Consider the following 19,339-nt stretch of genomic DNA (forward strand, 5'->3'; position numbering starts at 1 on the left):
TTGTATTGTATTATAGGATGATCAAATGCATCAAATATGAAAACTTAGTTTGAATCCAGGGATATGCTACTAGCACTAAGCAAAATTCATAAAATACAACAGTTAGCCATGCTTGGCAGCCAATTAGCTCCTCTCCAGCTGATATTTGAAATATGTCTTATTCCTCCAATGTCAGTGCCTCTGCACCAGTGGTGGGTTTTACTTACTTTTCCTACCGGTTCGCTCACGCATGCACCACTTCTGCGCATGCGCAGAGCATATTTGATGACTTCCGGGCGGGTGGGCGGAGCCTCCCGCCACCGCTACGACCGGTTCTCCTGAAACGGTGCGAACCAGGAGCAAGGCACCACTGCTCTGCACACACCATTTAATAAGCAACAGAAAGAAATTAGAAAACTATCTGACAGATATTTTGTATGCCCTTAGAGTTGTTTGATCTTGGATTGAATTTATCTGCTTAAAATGTTTGGTGGTAACACCAGTTTGCCATTAACTAATCTATGTTATTTCTCCATGAAGCTTCTAGGAACTCTTGTTGTAAATTAGATAAATGTAGATAAATTAAGTGGGTAGGAAATATGGATTAGACAGAAATGCACCAAATGTTTCATTTAATATTCTTTCCAAAACATATCAGTAGCAGCATTAATGATTAGGAAATATAGATTTCATTTCTTTTTCAATGAATCAAGTTGAAAGAACAAATAACATTTTGTTACATTTTACCAAAGTCCCACTTAGTCAATGCTGTTAATATTATTGTAAGAATATGAATGTGAGCAAACATTAGTAGATCTTACAAGGTCTTAAAAGCATTATTGATAGATAACTGCTACACTTCACTAATAAGAAGCATAAATAGGTGCAATCAAAGGTATGCTTTTTCTAGCACTTCAAAACTGATGGAAATGAGAGGCTCTGATATAGTAAATAAAATGCATGTTCTGAGAGCAAGCAGTTTGATTATGCAGTAGTTATATGGTCTTTAAATATAATGACTATATCTTAGGCATTTCAAGTAGCATGAATTTTGATGAAGAGGAGGATGAGGAGGATGAAGATAGCTCAAGTTCCTCACAGTTAAATAGTAATACCCGACCAGGGTCTGCAACAAGCAAGAAATCAAATAAGGTGAGTGATCTGATGTGGTGGACTTAAAAATACCTCAGAATTACCTAAACCAGACATTTAAAATAACGTAGACTTATCTTGTCTGTATGGATTCTTCATAACGGTTCTCCGCATCAAAAGATTTAATGTCTGTCGTGAGCTCCTTGCTAAAGTATAGAACCATTTCTTATTTTATTTACTCTTTTCACTTTTTGGATGCAACTGTAGCACCACATCTATCATGTGATATTCCGTGATTGTGAAGATGGAACACGAATTTGCTTCCACACACATTCTTTGCAATTTATTCTATTAATTCTTTCATATATACAAAGCTGAACAAAGTTGTTTATAAAAGGGTAAAGATTTCACAACAGAATCTGTTAGCATTCTGTGAATGGTGGATGATTGGCGGAACTGGCACTGCCAATGAAGATACTATTAAAAAAATGTAGCATATAAAATAGAAAGTTTTAGCATTGAAACTTAAATATAGAAGAGGCTCCATGACTACCTTCTAAAGTTTAGAAAGTAAGTGTAGCCCGTCCCTTTTACTCTCACTGCAGTGTGAAGCTAATGTTGGTTATAGTATTGATCTGTTGCCTACAAAAATCCTAAATTTACTCCCAACAAGATCCATGGTTTTTAATAACTAGTTTGGAAAATAGCAAAACAGTTGGTGAGATGGGAAGCATTTAAATATAATAAACATATTAATTATAAATAAATACTGGTGATAAAATGTTTTACCAAATACCATATTTTATTTTATATATAAATAACTAGACATGAATAACAGTTAAGGGAGAATTTAATTATCATTAATTTTCAAATTACCAAGTTAGATTGATCTTATTATACTGTTAACTATTTTTTTTTTTTTTACAAATATTCCTTTTCTTGAGGTTTGTTTTGAGTCCATTAAGCTGCTACCAGTTAAATGGTGATATGCTAGGCTGCAAGCCTAAGACCAACTAAAACCTAATAAAATTCTTCTGAGGTGGTTATCATCCTTAAATCTTCCAGCAAGACTTTGTAAATTTTCAAATGGTGTTCTTTGCTCCAGCAAAGATTTGAGTGAAGCATTTCTTGGAAACATCATTTGCAAAACAATGCCCCTCTCTTGATTCCAGGATCAAAGAGAAGCAGGCTGCTCTTGTGCTGCTTTACTGCATTTCATTTATGCACTGCATAACCTCATGTGATGTTTACAATACCTGAAGAGGCTAGATAAGAGACAATCAGTAGGCTGAAAAGCAACACAAGGTGCTTCTTCAAGGCACATTCAGTACATCTTTTCAGATCACATCCAGTTTTGTTCCATTGCATTACATTCTCCCATGTCTTCTTTTGTGTGGAAAGTGAGCTGTCCGGAATGCATGTATGTTCTGGGTTTCTTATGTTACCTCTATAGTACCAAATTTCCATTGAGATTTATCTCTACATTAATGGCTGTTTTTGTAGATTTAAAGTGAGGCAACTTTTCTTACTCTTCTAGGAAACAGCATCAGGGCCCAGCCCTTCAACCAATAACCCTGTAATAGATGTGGATGATTTGGAGGAGTTTGCTGTGAGACCTGCTCCTCAGGGAGTTACTGTCAAATGCCGAATCACAAGAGACAAGAAGGGAATGGACCGTGGAATGTACCCTACCTATTACCTCCATCTAGAAAGGGAGGATGGTAAAAAGGTCATAAAGCATATTTTCTTAGTTGTCAAAAAAGTAACAGTATAGAAAGCACCTAGAACTTGCATAATTATAGGTGTTTTTAAATGGGAGGGGGAGGTTGTATCCCTATCACAAGTATTTATAATGATGGGAAAATATAGATGAAAATGCAGCATGTCCCAAAAAGCAAGAAAGAATATCTGAGAGGAAAAAAAAAAACTATGTGGACACACTTTAGGCTACAATCTTTTTTGTTGTAAGTCCCATTAAATTAAGTCGAAATTGTTTATGAGAAGATTTCGCTGCAGAACTGGAATATGAACCTCCTCTGTGTCATAACATTCTTCATAATTACAGTGTAAGTACTGAATTGTTTATCACATATCAGCCATTCAATTACTGCACTTCCACAACACTCAGTCTCAACAATAAGAACTTCCCTGCTAGTTTGGGCAAAGTCTGTCTTAGACCAGCATTTTGCTTTTTGCAATAACCAATCAGATGTTTCTGGAGTATTCATATGCCCTTCCCCCCACCCCCACCCCGTTGTTGTCCTCAGCTGAGTGGCAGGCTGCTCCTGACATATAGCTAACATTGAACTTCGTAAGTGATAACCTCTGAAAGTCCTGTCTTCCATGAATTTATCCAGCCCCTATGACAGACTCTTTAGAAAAAGGAGATACAGTTGGAAACTCACAAGAGCAGACAAGAATAAGGGAGTTTTCTATGGCTCTTTAGTAAGGAGAGGAACAAGTTAACTTCAAATGCTGGACAGTGGAGCAGGGATGAAGAGTGAAGAGGGAGCAATGATAGTGATTTGCCAGGCAAATGCTATGCTTGTAATTTTAGCAGAAGAATATGCTAATTACCTACATGGAATGGAAGAAATGACCCCAGGAGGCTTGAACAGGAGAATGTTCAGCCATGACAAATGTAAGCCTACGCGCATCTGGGTCAGAAAAGTAAAATATGTACATATAAGGTTGGGGAGCCTGGCTTAGCAGCAGACACACGAAAAGGATCTGGAAATAGAATCATTTGTACAAGAGTAAGCAGCTGCTAAGAAAGGCAGTGCAATCTTGGACAGCATTTGTAGAATCATTGCATCCAGATCATGGAAGATACTAGTGTGTTGTTTGGACTGCATTTCAAATATTGTGTCCATTTCTAAGTTGGAATGAGTTCAGATAAATGCTACTAGAATGACAAAAGGTCAGAAATCCGGGGGGGGGGGGGGGATTAAAGAAGCTGAAGATGTTTAACGTGTAAAAGTAAAAGGCTAAGGAGAGATAATGACACTAACAATTTAGAAATATCTAAAAGGCCTTTATATAGAAGAATGTAAACTTTTTGGATTCTAAGAGCAGAAAAAGGACCAACTAATTGAGAGAATGTAAATTGAAGCTGAATATCAAAAAGAATTTCATGATAATAAGTTACTAAACAGCAGAAGAGTCTGCTAGAGTAGTGGTAGACTCCATTCTGCTAGAAGTTTTCAAATGGTTTAGTTAAATAGCCACCTGTCTAAGATAATTGAGTAAATCACTACAATAGACAGAACTAGAGTAAGAGCAAAAGAAGGAACACACTTTCATTTTTTTCCTGCTACTTTGCTAAAAACCAGGTACCTTAACTGCAAGGCTCAGTAATTAATTTGAAGAGGCCTAAGCTTTACCTGGCCTCCACCTTGCCAGTTTGCATTCTAGCTAGAAGAGCTACAAACCACACAACAGGAATATCTGTTTTAAAAAATAGAGTTTCTTAGAAAATATAAACAAAGATATGAACATAGATGGATATTTGGCTAAAAGAAAGAAGTAGCAAAAGAGGAAAAATGATCAGAAGGTAACAGGTAGCATCTAACTAGGCATCAGAAAAAAGATAAATTTTGAAGGAAATCAGGTGCTTGCCTTGGGCATGAACAAATAAAATAAAATTCTGACACCATGGTATTTACTTACTATACTTATTTAATATTCCTAAAGGTCTATGTGTGTTAGAGTTCCTATTTCCTGACAAATTTCATCACAACATGGAGGGGATCTGTAGTCTATTCTTTCCTTCTTCAACAAGCAAATCCGGCTTCATAATGTACCTTGTAAAGTACTCATTTGCTATTTAATTTCAAGGAGGGGGAAATTATTCTTGTTCAGAGGTTTAATTAACCAACTTCCCTTTTTCTTGCCCTTTAGAGTTAGATGGAATTGGTCTATAGGTGTAATGGTCTGTGAGAATGCCTTTGAGAGACAGGAGGAAAAGCCCAGACTAGACAATTGTCAAAAAAGAGGCAGCTCAGACCACAGAAGGAATGGAGGAAAAGGGTTAGAAGAGACCCTTCCTAGTTTATGGGACTGTAAAGGCAGCAGGGGGTGGTGGGAGAGATGCATTTTCAAACCTGCAAGATTCTGTTAATGTAGCGTTACAATAAAGTGGGAGTAAGCATTTCTGGATAGGCCTTTTGGACTATCTTGCAAGGCTGGCAATAGGGTATGTTATGCTTGAATGGTATTGAGTGTATTTACCCATTACCATTTGAGCATTATTTTTAGATACTCTGAAACTGGTAATGTGTCATCTAACCAATTTGCATGGAAATTTCATGTTATGACAACTCCTTGAGCAATAAACAGTACACCAAGTTATATTCAGAGGCAATAGCAGCATTTCTGTTGGGATATTTATTTTTTTGTGTCTATCCCAACAGAGACTGAACTTGGAACTTTCTTCATGCAAAGCACTCTGTCATTAAGCACTTCTTTCTTCTTTTAGTGTGTTTTGATATGCAGGCTGAAACTCTATTGTGAATTGGTACATTGCAATCCATCCAGATGAGTCCAGCATAAAGCTGAAAATGAATTTTTTAAAAAAATCTAAATGTTGTGTCATGCTTTGCAGCTGATAGGTAGATTAATGAAGGCTGACTCCACAGTACTGTATTTGCCCAACTGGAAGGTAAGTCCACCCCCCTCTGGCAAATAATTACCTATGAATTGATAGGTAAGTGGGGGGTCATCTTACATTCCATGAGAAGAAAATATAGATGTAGATTCAGCGCTGCAAATGCTTTGGAAGATAAGTTTGAAAATTACCCCTTGTTGCTTGCCTGGTGAATTTCACTCTGTTTATGCTGTCTAGATATAATGTCAAGTGGTTGATAAGTTGGAACTCATTGGGAAAAAAAAAGTAAATGAGAATAAACAATGCTTTAAATACACTGTTTAAAGTCTACTTTGCTCTTAGATAATTCCATGTTTGGATTCTTCAAATTATTTATAGCGGGATTCTGCATTCTGATCTGAACTGGAAAATGTTTTCCTTTCATTAAAAGGAGACTATTTAAGCAGAATGTAAATCTTTAACAAAATGTTCTAGGTTAATTATTTAAACCATCTATAATGGATCCAAGAGAGTAAAATTCTCTACTGTTTTTTTCAACCCATCTTTTCATAATTCTCATTTTCTTTAATTATTCTTATTGTCAAGAAAAAAATCCTCATGATTTCTTTTTTTCAATGGTTCCACCAGATTCTGCTTAGAATTTGACTTTTTTAAATTATATATGTTTTAGATATTTTTATTAGCTGGAAGGAAACGGAAAAAGAGCAAAACCTCAAATTACCTCATCTCCATTGACCCAACAGACCTGTCACGAGGAGGAGAGAGTTTCATTGGAAAATTAAGGTAAACATCTACTTTTAAAATGTATGCTTAAGTGTGAAATGGTTTGAGATTTAAAGCAATTCAAACCTCTTTATGTTTGTAAACTTGCATTGTCTCTGCATGTAGGTAAAAGGGAATAAGCTCTATACTTATTAGCATTGATAATATTGCCTAGTTGGGTAACAAAACATATGCAAGCAAATAACCAAGCTCAGAGAACATCAAGGATTCTGCAGACTTGAATTTTCCCAGTTCTAGTCCATACCCTTGTTATACAATACCTAATAACTTAGAAAATGGATACATTTAATGTCAAAAAGAGAAGATTTAGGGAAGAGGTGGGGAACTATTGCCCCTTTATGACTTGTGTATTTCAACTCCCAGAATTCTTGAGCCAGCGTGACTGATTCAGGAATTCTGGGAGTTGAAATCCACAAGTCATAAAAGGGCCATAGTTCCCCACTCCTGGTTTAGGGGAAACACAATTCCAGTTTTCATGATAATAAATAAAGTACCATATTTAGTACTGGACAGTGATTACTCTTTTACTTCAATAATAGGTCAAATCTCATGGGGACTAAGTTTACAGTTTACGATAATGGAGTTAACCCAGTGAAAACAACATCGAGTTTGGAGGCAAGTAATCTACGCCAGGAGTTAGCTGCTATTTGCTATGTAAGTATTTTCCTATGCAAAAAAAAGCAAATGTGTATTAGTAGAATAAATAACAATTGTTGGATTGAGTAATAAAATAACTTCAACATGTTTATAATTCCAGAATACGTATTTTCATGGACTCTATGTAAAGAATAGTTACTGTATACATATGCTCTTTGTATCAGGTGTTTACAGCTTCACACATATATTAGGGGTATATTAGTACCATAACAGCATAGTCTTTGCATTAGAATTGGACATTATAAGATTCATCTAGTATTGTAAAATGGCATTCCAGTATTCTCATTTTTAATTTCCAACGTTCATTTCTTTCCTGTTATGTTTTTTATACTATGAATTCAAATTGCCTTTATTTATCTGTATGCTACTCTACGTACTTCTCCAGTGAAAGAACAAAATATAATTTCTTTTAAAAAGAGGTTGTAGAACAATCATTTTTGCAAAATAAGAGGATGCTCAAGGGCCCTGTGCAATATTAAAGGAATTATTTTTATTCAGGATGATGGATATCTTGGAAAAAGTCCAGCCCCAACTTGGAATTACTGGGGAAAGCAACATCTAGATTGATCCAATTGGTTTATTCCTGTGCCAAATAATATTTAATATGATATGTAGCTACTGTGTTGCTCTCATTTCCAGGAACACAGACCATCAGTATGACCATGAATAAAAAACAGATTAAGCATCTACTTGCTTTCTACATTAGCCTGGCAGCATGATGATGCTATTTAACATGACATTGTATGAAGCATAGTTCAATTTTAGCCAAAGCAATGAATAAAAGGCCAAGAAATACTGTGAAATTAACCATTCTGTCACTTGTGCAAGACTGCTCTTCTCAGCTGCATGGACTTGGCATTGTTCAACAAGGGGTTCTTTGTGGAGTATTATTATTTGTGGAGTTACCTTTGAAGTCACCATCTGTAAAACATCTACAGTTTACAGTGCACTGAATTGGATGTATTAATACTGGTTTTAAATCCAGTGTAATTAAAAATGGTAAATATACCCAATTATTCATGAAGGTGACTGGATGATTCATCTGGGTACAACAAACATTCCCAGAATTTTCTACCCTGGAGTGACTTTTCCCATTGAAACCCTGGGTTTCCCTGAAGCAAGAATGATTCACTGATGTTTTAGATGCATGTGATCATTAAGATATAAAAAGAATTAAAATACATTCTAGGGAAAGACCCTGTCTTGCAAAATCTTTAACCATATTTCTTGAAAAGGAGAAGGAATTAGGTAACAAGATCTGAACAATTAATACTTTGAGTTTAACACTGAATTTATTTATTGATTTGCTAGGCTGGGGTCTTCATAAATCTCTTGTTAACTTGAGGGACAGGAGAAATGACTAAGCTTGGTCTTTGATAATGGAGGAGTATCTAGATGTCCTGAGCCAGCATTGTTTTGCAAATTATTATTAGTTTGCTCAGTCCTGCAAAGTCCAGAAATGTTTTAAATGACATTTTCTTAAAATAAAATTTAGCGTTTGTGTTGACTTTAGAAGCCAGCGGGAAGCATTCCTGACATACTAGATCATCTTCTTTATTCTTTAAAATGCCTGAAGTGTGTTCTAATATAATGGCAAAGGTGCCAAGTTAATACTAGAATGATTCAAGGTTACAGTATGGGAACTCAAGATTCAAGACCATCTTCCACCACAAAACTCACAAGGTGAATTTCAGTCAGTCACTCTCTTTAAGGCAGGGGTATCGAACTCAAGGCCCGGGGGCCAGATCCAGCCCACGGGGTGCTTAGATCTAGCCTGCAGGGCTGCCCTGGAAACAGCAAAGGATTGGCCTGTGGTGTCTCTGCCAGTGAAAACAGTTTTCGCTGGCAGAGGGTTGCAGGATGCCATTGCAGCTGAAAACGGAGCTTGCGAGGGCCACGGGCAGCCCTTCCAAGCTCCGTTTTCTCTGGCAGAGGATTGCAGGAAGCTGTCACAGCTGAAAACAGCTCAGGAGCCTGTTTTCGCTGGCAGAGCGCTCAGGCCACCACAGGCACCCCCAACACAAGTGATGTCGAGCTAGCCATGCCAACCCTGGCCCCCCAAGGTCAAACAACCCTGATGCGGCCCTCAATGAAATCGAATTTGACACCCCTGTTCTAAGGCAAACTACCTCATATAGTTTCTGTGGGAGGAAAATGAAGGAAGAAAATAAAATAAACAGCATCCTCCCTTTCCAGTCTGGCAAAAGCTAAAAGAAAATTAGGATTCTTTGCTACACATAATCGTTTAAGGCAGTTTAAGATACTTCCTTTTTCTCAAAATATTCAGGATAATCTAATCTTAGTGAAGAGTAATAGAAATGAAGAACTTCCAAAATAAAACAACTCGTATTCTTTTTCGGTCATATATTTTAGGATTGCTTAGTATCAGGAAGGTTTCTAAAAATATTGCTGGGAACATTGGAGAAAAACCTCGTCATAAATTGTTTTTTAAACCATGTTCAATTGGAGTGACCCAGGTTGAAGAGAAACACAAAAGCACAGGACCCTGGGCATGTGGGGTTTTTTATCTCTCTCTAGAAGAGTTGAGAAGATGTTTTATTTTGTAAATTCATATAAAAGTACTATGTGTAAGTTTCTATATTCTGTTTTATTACTATATACTACCGGTATTACAATGATAATTATTATCAAGACAACTACTATATTCTATACTATTGTAATTGAATATACTGTACTCTGGACTCATTATCTATATATTATGCTCTATAGCAGTGATGGCTAACCTTTTTGCCATCGCTTGCCAAAAGCGGAGGGAGTGCAGGGGGAATAGAATAGAAGAATAGAATAAAATTTTATTATTTATTATTTTTTATTTATTATTTTATTATCGACCAGCAATAGACAATAAATTAAAAATAATACTAATATTAATCGTAAGTAATAACATCTCTGTTATGAAAATACCTGATCTTAAACCTAATCTACATGCATAGGGGATCGCAGGGGGGAGTGTGCGTGCCCACACCCATAATTCAATGCGCCCCTCCCCCCCACATGCGCACGTGACTCCCCCGCTTTTGGCACGCAATGACACGGTGGGCCTGGTAGGCCAATTTTTCACCCTGCCCAGGCTCCAAATCTTGGATCCTGGGGAGGGCAAAAACGGCCTTCCTCACCCCCTCAGAGGCCCTCCGGAGGCCAGAAACGGGGTGGGGAAGGCCGTTTTCGCCTTCCCCAGGCTCCAAGAAAGCTTCTGTAGCCTGGGGAGAGCAAAAAACGGGCCTTCCAGTCCCACCGGAAGTCAGCAAACGGGCTGTTTCCAGCCTCCAGAGGGTCTCCGGCGGGGGGCGAGGAGCCGTTTTCACCCTCCCAGGCTCCTAGAAAGCCTCTGGAGCCCGGGGAGACCAAAAAACGGACCTCCCCCCCCCCCGAGACCCTCCGGAGGGCGGAAACAGCTGGTGAGCCTGGAATGCCCAAAAGTCAGCTGGCCAGTGCGCGCATGCATGCTGGAACTGAGCTAGGGCAACGCTCGCGTGTCCACCAATATGGCTCCGGATGCCACTTGTGGCACACGTGCCATAGGTTTGTCATCACAACTCTATAGTATTACTAGCATGCATCAGTGTTTCTTTCTTAAGCCTGTTCTATCTTAAGTCCCTTCTCTCTGAGATTTCTTCTTCTTTTACTGGCCAGCATGTAGAGCTATTGCATTCTTTTTTACACTGCTTTGTGTTGTTGGACTTCTGTACTCCCCCCCCCCTTGCTTTTGGACCATCTACTTCTTCTGAAGGAAAAACAGTACTTTCATTTGGCTACTGTACTTGGTTTCCTGGTGGCTTCAGGACACATGTCTCCACTCACATCTGTGTCAAGGTTGCAGCTTTTTTGGCAACTGCCACGCTGATGCTGGTGAGAAGGCTCAATTGAGAGGGAAAGGAGGAAGCACAGTTTTTTTTTTCTCAAACAGCTTGCTTTTGCTCACACAAAAACAATCAATTCCAATATTCTTTTTAAATGATGGTATTATTATAGCACTGGTAGTAAGAAAAACTGCATTATGCATTTTAATAAAACCTTTTCCTATTCATATAGAAAGTTTCCAACATTCATCCCGTCTTTAAAAATAATTACAAAAATTATTGTAATATCCATTAAGTGTTGAATTGTTGATTAAATCCTAGATGCAGAGACTTTTCATAATGTTGTTTAAGTAAAAGTAAAATAAGCCATGATTTTGCTTTCATTTTCTTGTTGCTGTTGGTCATTAATACAGCTGCCACGGCACCTAATGGTCACTGTCAAAACTGCAGCGGTAGAGGAATTCTAAATAGATTCATTAGAAATACAATCACATTTCGAAGGAGAAACCATCTGTTGTTGATCTCTTGGCCATTTAAATACGGATCAGTTTCATAAAACTGTTATTTGGAACTCAGTTCACGATTAACCAACTGGTTACAATGCCTTTAATTTTTTGTTGAAAGAAATGTAATAACAAAAATAAGCAGATGGGTTTTTGCAGCCCTGACACATTCAAATCTGCTTGAGATAAGCAATAAGCAGAATCTGAACACTAACTGCCAGTTGACAGAGGAGGGAATTATGGAACAAGACGTACTCTGCCTAGACTCCTTTAGTACACTCAGTAGTAAATGAAGAAAGAAACATGACTCCTTCCCCTACATCTCTCCCCCCTCTTATTTTGTCACATATTTTTCAATATGGGTTTTATATCTAAGATATAAAATTAGGTGACTAAGGGCTGAGCCCATCTCTCTCCTACAGCATCAGTATGTAGGTGTCCACTATTTCTCAACTTTCGCTGATAGATAGATGCAATATAGATTCCCCACTTCAAATGTTTTGGATTTTAATTTCCAGAAAACGCTCATGTGGTCTCCTTAGTTAAAGAGCATCAGGCTGAGGAACAATGCTTTAAAGTGACTTACTTTAGTAGATTACCATGGCATGTATCAAGTACATTAGAATGATCAAAGCACTACGATATATAAATGTTTAAAGTGCTAAATTACGTTGTTGATACTGCTGCTGTTAAAAATAAATCATTAATTACACAACTAAAGTGTACCCAGTACCAAATTCTGAGCCTATTTATGTTTTTCCTTCCTTCCTTCCTTCCTTCCTTCCTTCCTTCCTTCCTTCCTTCCTTCCTTCCTTCCTTCCTCCCTCCCTCCCTCCCTCCCTCCCTCCCTCCCTCCCTCCCTCCCTCTTAGATAAAGGTCTATTATATTTTCAGTATTTATCTTATTGTCTTAAAACAGGAAACAAACGTTTTGGGGTTTAAGGGTCCTCGTAAAATGAGTGTCATCATACCTGGAATGAATATGGATCATGAGAGAGTTTCCATCAGACCACGGAATGTAAGTCAGTCATCATTATCCCAATCACCATAAGCTACCTCAACCAAGTTTAAGGATGCAATTACATGTCAGTCCTGGGAGACATTGGTTTTTTAATTTCCTTCATAGGTGAAGAAGCCCAGAATTAATCTATAAATATTTTCATAGCCACTGAGGACAAATTCAGAGGATAGGGAAAAAAGGGATTGAATTCAGAGGATGGGCAGATGCTATAACACTATCCCAGATTTATATTCTTTGCAACAGGAGAGAACAGGTTTTTTTTAAAAAAAATTGTTGTTTTAATCTGAAAAAAATGTTTCTTAAACATACAAAATTCACCCCTCTGATCTGCTTGGATTTGTTATTAGTTAGATTTGTGTTCTGTCATTCCTCCAGGAAGTGAAAAAAGCCTAAATTGTGTTTCCTCTGCTAATGATTTCTCCATAGTCGCCCCATGAGATAGATTGGGTTTTCCCCAAAGGTGCTTTTTCAGGAGGCAACTGGTCATTCTTGTTTTTTCTTTGAAGATGTTTCTCCAAGAAACTTTTTCAGTTCTGCCGGATAGTGGGGGATGGAAGGTTTTATATTCCTTGCAGACAGTTGGTTATTTGCCTCCTTTTAGAGGGTCATTGAAGCACTTGGAGGTATATCTGTGTCCTCAGGGTCATCTGAGTAGTGCTCCTGGTTTCTGTGGTCAAAGAAAAAACAAGAAAGTCCAGTTGCCTCTTGAAAAAGCACCTTTGGAACAACCGTGACCTGGATGACTGAGGATCTCTACAGACTTTTAGCTATACAATTTGGGATGAACACCCTTTGAATGGTGTGGGAGTAGGAATGGATTTCCAGAGGGAAAAAAAATTGCAGACTACAGGAACCAGGAGCACTACTCAGGTGACCCTGAGGACACAGATAAACCTCTAAGTGCTTCAACAACCCTCTAAAAGGATACAATTGACTAACTGTCTGCAAGGAATATAAATCCTTCAATTTCCCACTATCCTGTCAGAGCTGAAGAAGCTTTTTGGATGAGAAGCGAAACGTCTTCAAAGAAAAACCAAGACAGTCCAGTTGCCTCCTGAAAAAAGCATCTTTGGGACAACCATGATCTGGATGACTGAGAATCTCTACAGATTGGGTTTATAATTCCCAGTTGTGTTAAAATGAGACTGGCAGGTCTTTGGGGTTTGAGTTTCCATTTGTTCCTGAACTGGCTGTTCTGAAGTCAGGGATTTACTCACCTTGTCATAATGACCCTTCTTCAACTTAGTGGGAAAAATAGAGAAAGCCATTTACTACTACTATGACTGTTACTAACATCAATTGTTAGCATTGTTATGTCTAAAATAAGCATTGTTATATCTAAAAAACTTGTCATGAAAAATAACACTTATCATAAACTAGAAAAAATGCCAGGTGAGGCTGGGACCTCTGAAAATTCATTTCTTATATATTATATAAGCAGTTACAGGAATCAGTAGCTTCCCAACTTAGTGTACCTGAAGATCTATGAAAGATATTAGCCATTTCTATATCACAGATACTACATATGCTAATTACTAGCACAAGTATGATTGGCCACAGATCATTTGATTGGTTTGTATTCATTGGATTTAGGTCTATGCATGTTGACTTTTAACATGCCGTTGTCAACAGCAGGAGTTGGTTTGCTAGAAGTTGTTTGCAGAGCCCTGTGCTTGGTGTCAAGGTTCACATAAGCTTTTCTGCAGACAGTACTAAAAGATTGCTAAAAGTTGTGTTCGGAGCTCCTGCTGAGTGTCAAGATTCACACAAGCTCTTCAGCAGACAGTACCGGGGTTACATACAATCAGTCTGTGTCCTAGTGGCAGAAATGCTGAGAATGGAGAGAAAAACATAAATGACAGCACAATATGTGCAGCCTTTAAGGGAAAAAAAGTTTGCATGTTTTAAAAGTGAATCAGGAAAACAATCCGAAATACAAATTTATTCTTCCAATTCTGCCTTTTCTCTGGCTCTTGTTGCCCACCCTCCTACCCCCACTCTTTAGGCTGTTGTGCTTTTTCTTTGTAAGCCAAACAAAGCATGAAGACATAAGTCTGTCAATGGGGAGGGGGGGAGGGGGGGAGAAATCTTAGAATCTTCAGTCTAAGTGTGAGGAGCAGGGAGAGGCCCTTATTCTCTCCTAGTTACACTGGTAATATAAGTGAATAGATTATGTTCAGCATTGTCTGCTGCAAGGAGTCTTCACATGTTATGGATGCTTCTATCTGATCTGAAGCACTCAACTATCCAGAGTTGTGGATAATAAACTGCAGTCATGCATACAACAAGGCTCTGTTGCCAGCAGTTATGCAGTAACTAATAGAAGATCTTCTTTTCTAACACCAGAGTAATGACTTGCTACAAGGAACTGTTTATTGCTACTTGAATTCTGCACTGAAACTATGAAGAGAGCAATGACAATAAAAAATACTACTTCTTAAAATCTGAGACATTGCTATCCCCAGATCTGTAAAAGTTTTAAGGTTTCATTCTTCTCATATCTTTTAATAAGAAGGTTAAAATGGAGTTACTGGAGTAAAGCAAATACTTTCTTGGCAAATATGGAAAAATATATTGACATATTCGTATCTGTCATTGAAGACATTTGCATTCTTTCAATTCTATATTTTTGCCTCAGCCTGATATATATAATTACGTTCTTATTCTTCTTCAACATTGGCAAGATAATAGGTGCCACTGCCTCCTGTTAAAACCAATAGAAATGCTTAGAGTATATCTATGTGTGAAGATTTAATGCTCGGTCACTTGCAAGTCTGCTATATCCATTTGCTATGACATATAGAAGGTCCCAAATGCAATGCAAACCTTGCCCCTCTAGAAATATGAACTACAACAGGACCTGGGAAGTACCGTATTTTGACATGGCTGTGATTTCCAAACTGATTCCAAACTAGCTTATACTACTTTACTATGTAAGTCTAGAATGTAACAAGAGTTAGTGTTTGTGTTTGTTAGTTGATCTCAGTATGCTCCCCAATGACAAATGGAGTTAGAATAGCATGTAGGTCTGACAATCTAAGCAGTTGATTTGGGAGGGCTAGGGATTTTATTTTAGGAAGGTTTTGAACACTGGAATGGGGAATTGGTATATATTCAAAGAGCGGCAGATAGCTTTCGGCTAAACTCAAACTTATATCCGTGGTTCTGATAGGAACACGAAACACTCCTCTCAAGATGGCAAAACAAAAACACAGAGAGTGTGATTGAGCTGCACAACAAAACTCCAGTCTGGAATGATGATACTCAGTCTTATGTTTTAAATTTCCATGGCCGTGTAACACAGGCCTCAGTGAAAAACTTCCAAATTATTCACGACAATGATCGTAAGTATGACTTCTCTAGTTAAACTTGTTGGAACTTTTCTGTTTTGCTTTTCTGAAATCTAATGAGATCCTCTGTACAATGATACTAAAGATATGTTAGGTTTCCTCAAACCAAAATTCATGTTGTATTTCTCTTACTGCAGTTTCCTGTTCTCAGATGTTGATAGCATACCTATGAATAGGGCAATTCGGATGGTTGTCATTCATTCATTTTGATGTTTTGATGAAGTTTTTGACAAGGGTGAAATCTAGGGCAATCGTTTCTAATAAGACTTCCCAACTATTTTCAGTTTAAAACACTCATCTGTGTTCTTCTGGCTTGAATATATTGTATTTTTCAGAGTATAAGACGCACCTTTCCCCCCCTAAAAAGGGATGAAAATTTAGGTGCATCTTATACACCGAATGTAGCCCCGCCCACTCACTGGCCCCCACTCTTTGGCCTCTGCCTCGCAGTTACCTCCTTGCAAGCAAACAGCAAGAAAAACCAGCTCCTTTCAGCTTCAGCACAGCCTAATTAGCACAAGTTGATTGGATTGGCCTCCCGACTCTTAGCTGATTTGCTCTCAGCTGTTTTGCGCAGGGCTCTGCTGCTTGCTGCAAAGAGGTAAATTGCTGGAGCAGATTTTTTTTCCCTTGTGCTAATCAAGCTATGCTGAAAACAAAAATGAAAGTAAAGCAGGCTGTTTGCTATTTGCTGCAACGAGGCAAAATTGCTCAGAGGCAGAGGGAGATTTTCTTCTTTTCCTCACCAAAAAAGGTAAGTGCATCTTATACTCCAGTGCGTCTTATACTCTGAAAAATACGGTAGTCCCTCTACTGTATCCTCAAGGGTTGAGCTAGCAGAAGCAAAGAGTAAAATGAAATAAAATATGAATAGCTAAGGCACTGATAGCTAGTTCTCAGAGTAGCACATAAACAGCTTCTAATTTAGCTGAAGAGTGCCACCCTACCTGCCACATAACACCCAAGACTTAATAACTTGTTGATAAGAAAGACAAAAAAGTTGAGATAGTGGATGTGGCAGTGTTTTATTTATGTATCAAACTTTTTAACCGCTCATCATCCTCACAGAGAGGCTCTGGGTGGTGTACAATTTAATCACCTGGAGATAGCAGAATAGAAGAGGAAGAATTAGAGAAGATAACAAAATACAATGACTGTGACAAAAGAAAGCAAAGGTAGCACCAATGGTAATAGGCACCTTGGGTTGGAGCATCACTTCAACATTATCAGCAGTGACATCAGTTAATTGCAAAAGGCAGCTTTACTCAAAACAGCTTACATCCTGCAACAATACCTTTAGGACCATCAACATCCACATCTGTCTATCCCAGATCATTGGGAAGGACTTGATAGGTGGATAAAAATGCCAGATCCAGTCTTGAATATCTTGACTAACTGTGTGACAAACCATAATACAATAATTATTTTTGAGAGAGGTGAAATCTTTATAATGGAGGCATAGTTTCTGGTCGGATGCATATTTTTTAAAATTTGCCCTCCTTAATTCAATCTATAAAGATATCCTAATGCCCACGGTTATCAGATGTAGTTTTGACCTCATCATTTAATGGTGATGGGGGGGGGCAGATGGTGTGCCTTCACCATTTTAACGTGTGCCAGAAGAAACATCATCAATCTGATGAAAGCCCCCCCAGAAATGCCTGCTTAGGAAGTAGTTCTTCTCTTCATCACTGGTTCATTCACCACATCCTAACTTTGCTCTAAGCGCTGGCTGGCAGGCTTCAATTTTGTCCTTTCAGCAGTGGGTTCGCAAAGCATGTTGGGAAGCAGCTATTTGGGGGATCAGCCGGCTTAACAATATGGAAGCTGAAGTGGAAGGAAAAAGCGTAGCTTGCTGAGTCTTTTCCAGTCACTGCAGCTGTCTTCTGATTTTGTTCTATTCATCCCACCAGCGTTTTTGGATCCTTTTCTGTTTCCTGACTTATAAAGAATGTCATTTATAAGGACATCCGTGCCATGTGCGGAAGTGGCGGATACCACACAGCTGGGCAACATTTCTTTTCTTTTTTTTTTTATCAGAACATTTTTAAAATCTATTTTAAAACATCGAGAAACAAAGTAAATGAGCTACAAAACTACAAAATAAATGAAACAAAAACAAAAAATAGTATATATGCAGACTTTACAAATAGTCATAATATTTAAAATTCAACATTTTATTGATGAAACAATTCATTATTTTATTGATGAAATAATTTAAAGTAGACTGATAATATCTTAAGAAATACTTGACAATCACTACTGAAATTTAGGTTTATAAAGAAGTCGCTAATAGTTATTCCTAAAATAGATGCACTTGATCTTGTGAACATAAAAATGTTCTTTTAAAAAAATCAGGAAAAGCAATATTAATCCTAAATTCCCTACTATTGTACCTAGTGATTAAAATATAAACATTAAAATAGCTTCTGTTTACTATCTTTACATCAAATATTTCCCCCTTAAATATAGTCTGAGTATCTGAGTTGGCCTAGTTGCGTGATTTGTAATACACTGCTCAAAAAAATAAAAGGAACACAAGCAGAAGACATCCGAGATCTGAATGAATGAAATAGCCTTATTAAATACTTTGTTCGTCACATACAGAAGTTTTGTGTTCCCTTTAGTTGTTTGAGCAGTGTATAAACTACTGTATGTAAAGAACAAAGTATTTAATAAGGCTATTTCATTCATTCAGATCTCGGATGTCTTCTGTGTTCCCTTTATTTTTTTGAGCAGTATATATAGGCAAGCCCTACTTGCTTAATTTTAGTCAAACTTCAGTTTTGAATGTACACTTTTAATTTTGCTGTGGCTTCATATTCCCCAGCTGCTCAGTATTTCATTGCTTTCTGAAGAACACTGTGTCCTAGTTCAGATTTCAGCTACCGTAATCTAAGGAGATAGACGTTACTTCTTTTTTTCTAATTATACAGTTTGGTTTAGTACAGTCCTCATAATCTAAAATGTGTTAAAAGTCATATCTTTATATTTCTTTATTCTTTCAGCTGACTATATAGTGATGCAGTTTGGCCGTGTGGCAGAAGATATTTTTACAATGGATTATAATTATCCTATGTGTGCAGTACAAGCCTTTGCTATTGCCCTGTCCAGTTTTGACAGCAAGCTAGCTTGTGAGTGAACAAGTTATGCCCTAAATTTCACTGCAGCCAAAACCATGTGCCACTGTAAGAAGAAAACATACATTCCACATTTTCTCTGGTGTCATCAGTGGTCACATATCCTTATGAGGCAGGTAAAATTTGTTTTCTGAAGGACCAACCTTTTTTGATGAAGAGAAAATATTTTAAAATTTCAAGACTTTCAGGAATGTTTTCCCCGCTTATTCTCTATTTTTCTGGAAGTGGCATCAGAGCTCTATAAATAGAAGTCCTATCTTAATGTCCTCAGTTCCGTTATAAAGATGCACATAATTGTGGCTTAAGTGAAAACACCATTGGGATCAATTATGTCTTTTTTAAAAAAAACCCATAAAAGCTATCACAACACAGATCTAGTTTTGGATT

The 19,339-nt window shown here is 37.7% G+C and overlaps 1 protein-coding gene across 1 annotated transcript in view; it reads left to right on the plus strand.

The window, feature by feature from the left end:
• The window catches only part of TUB (TUB bipartite transcription factor), a 45,950-nt gene extending 26,996 nt beyond the window's left edge, over nucleotides 1-18,954 (plus strand). Inside the window, exons 6-12 of the mRNA XM_070957456.1 lie at nucleotides 1,010-1,131; nucleotides 2,609-2,800; nucleotides 6,348-6,460; nucleotides 7,000-7,114; nucleotides 12,361-12,459; nucleotides 15,635-15,806; nucleotides 18,821-18,954. Coding sequence (XP_070813557.1) covers nucleotides 1,010-1,131; nucleotides 2,609-2,800; nucleotides 6,348-6,460; nucleotides 7,000-7,114; nucleotides 12,361-12,459; nucleotides 15,635-15,806; nucleotides 18,821-18,954 — 947 coding nt within the window. The remainder of the gene's footprint in view (nucleotides 1-1,009; nucleotides 1,132-2,608; nucleotides 2,801-6,347; nucleotides 6,461-6,999; nucleotides 7,115-12,360; nucleotides 12,460-15,634; nucleotides 15,807-18,820) is intronic.
• Nucleotides 18,955-19,339: the final 385 nt, after the last annotated feature.

Source organism: Pituophis catenifer, unplaced genomic scaffold, assembly GCF_029215685.1.
Source record: "Pituophis catenifer annectens isolate HBS135680 unplaced genomic scaffold, rPitCat1.0.hap2 SCAF_1, whole genome shotgun sequence".
Classification (NCBI taxonomy): domain Eukaryota; kingdom Metazoa; phylum Chordata; class Lepidosauria; order Squamata; family Colubridae; genus Pituophis; species Pituophis catenifer.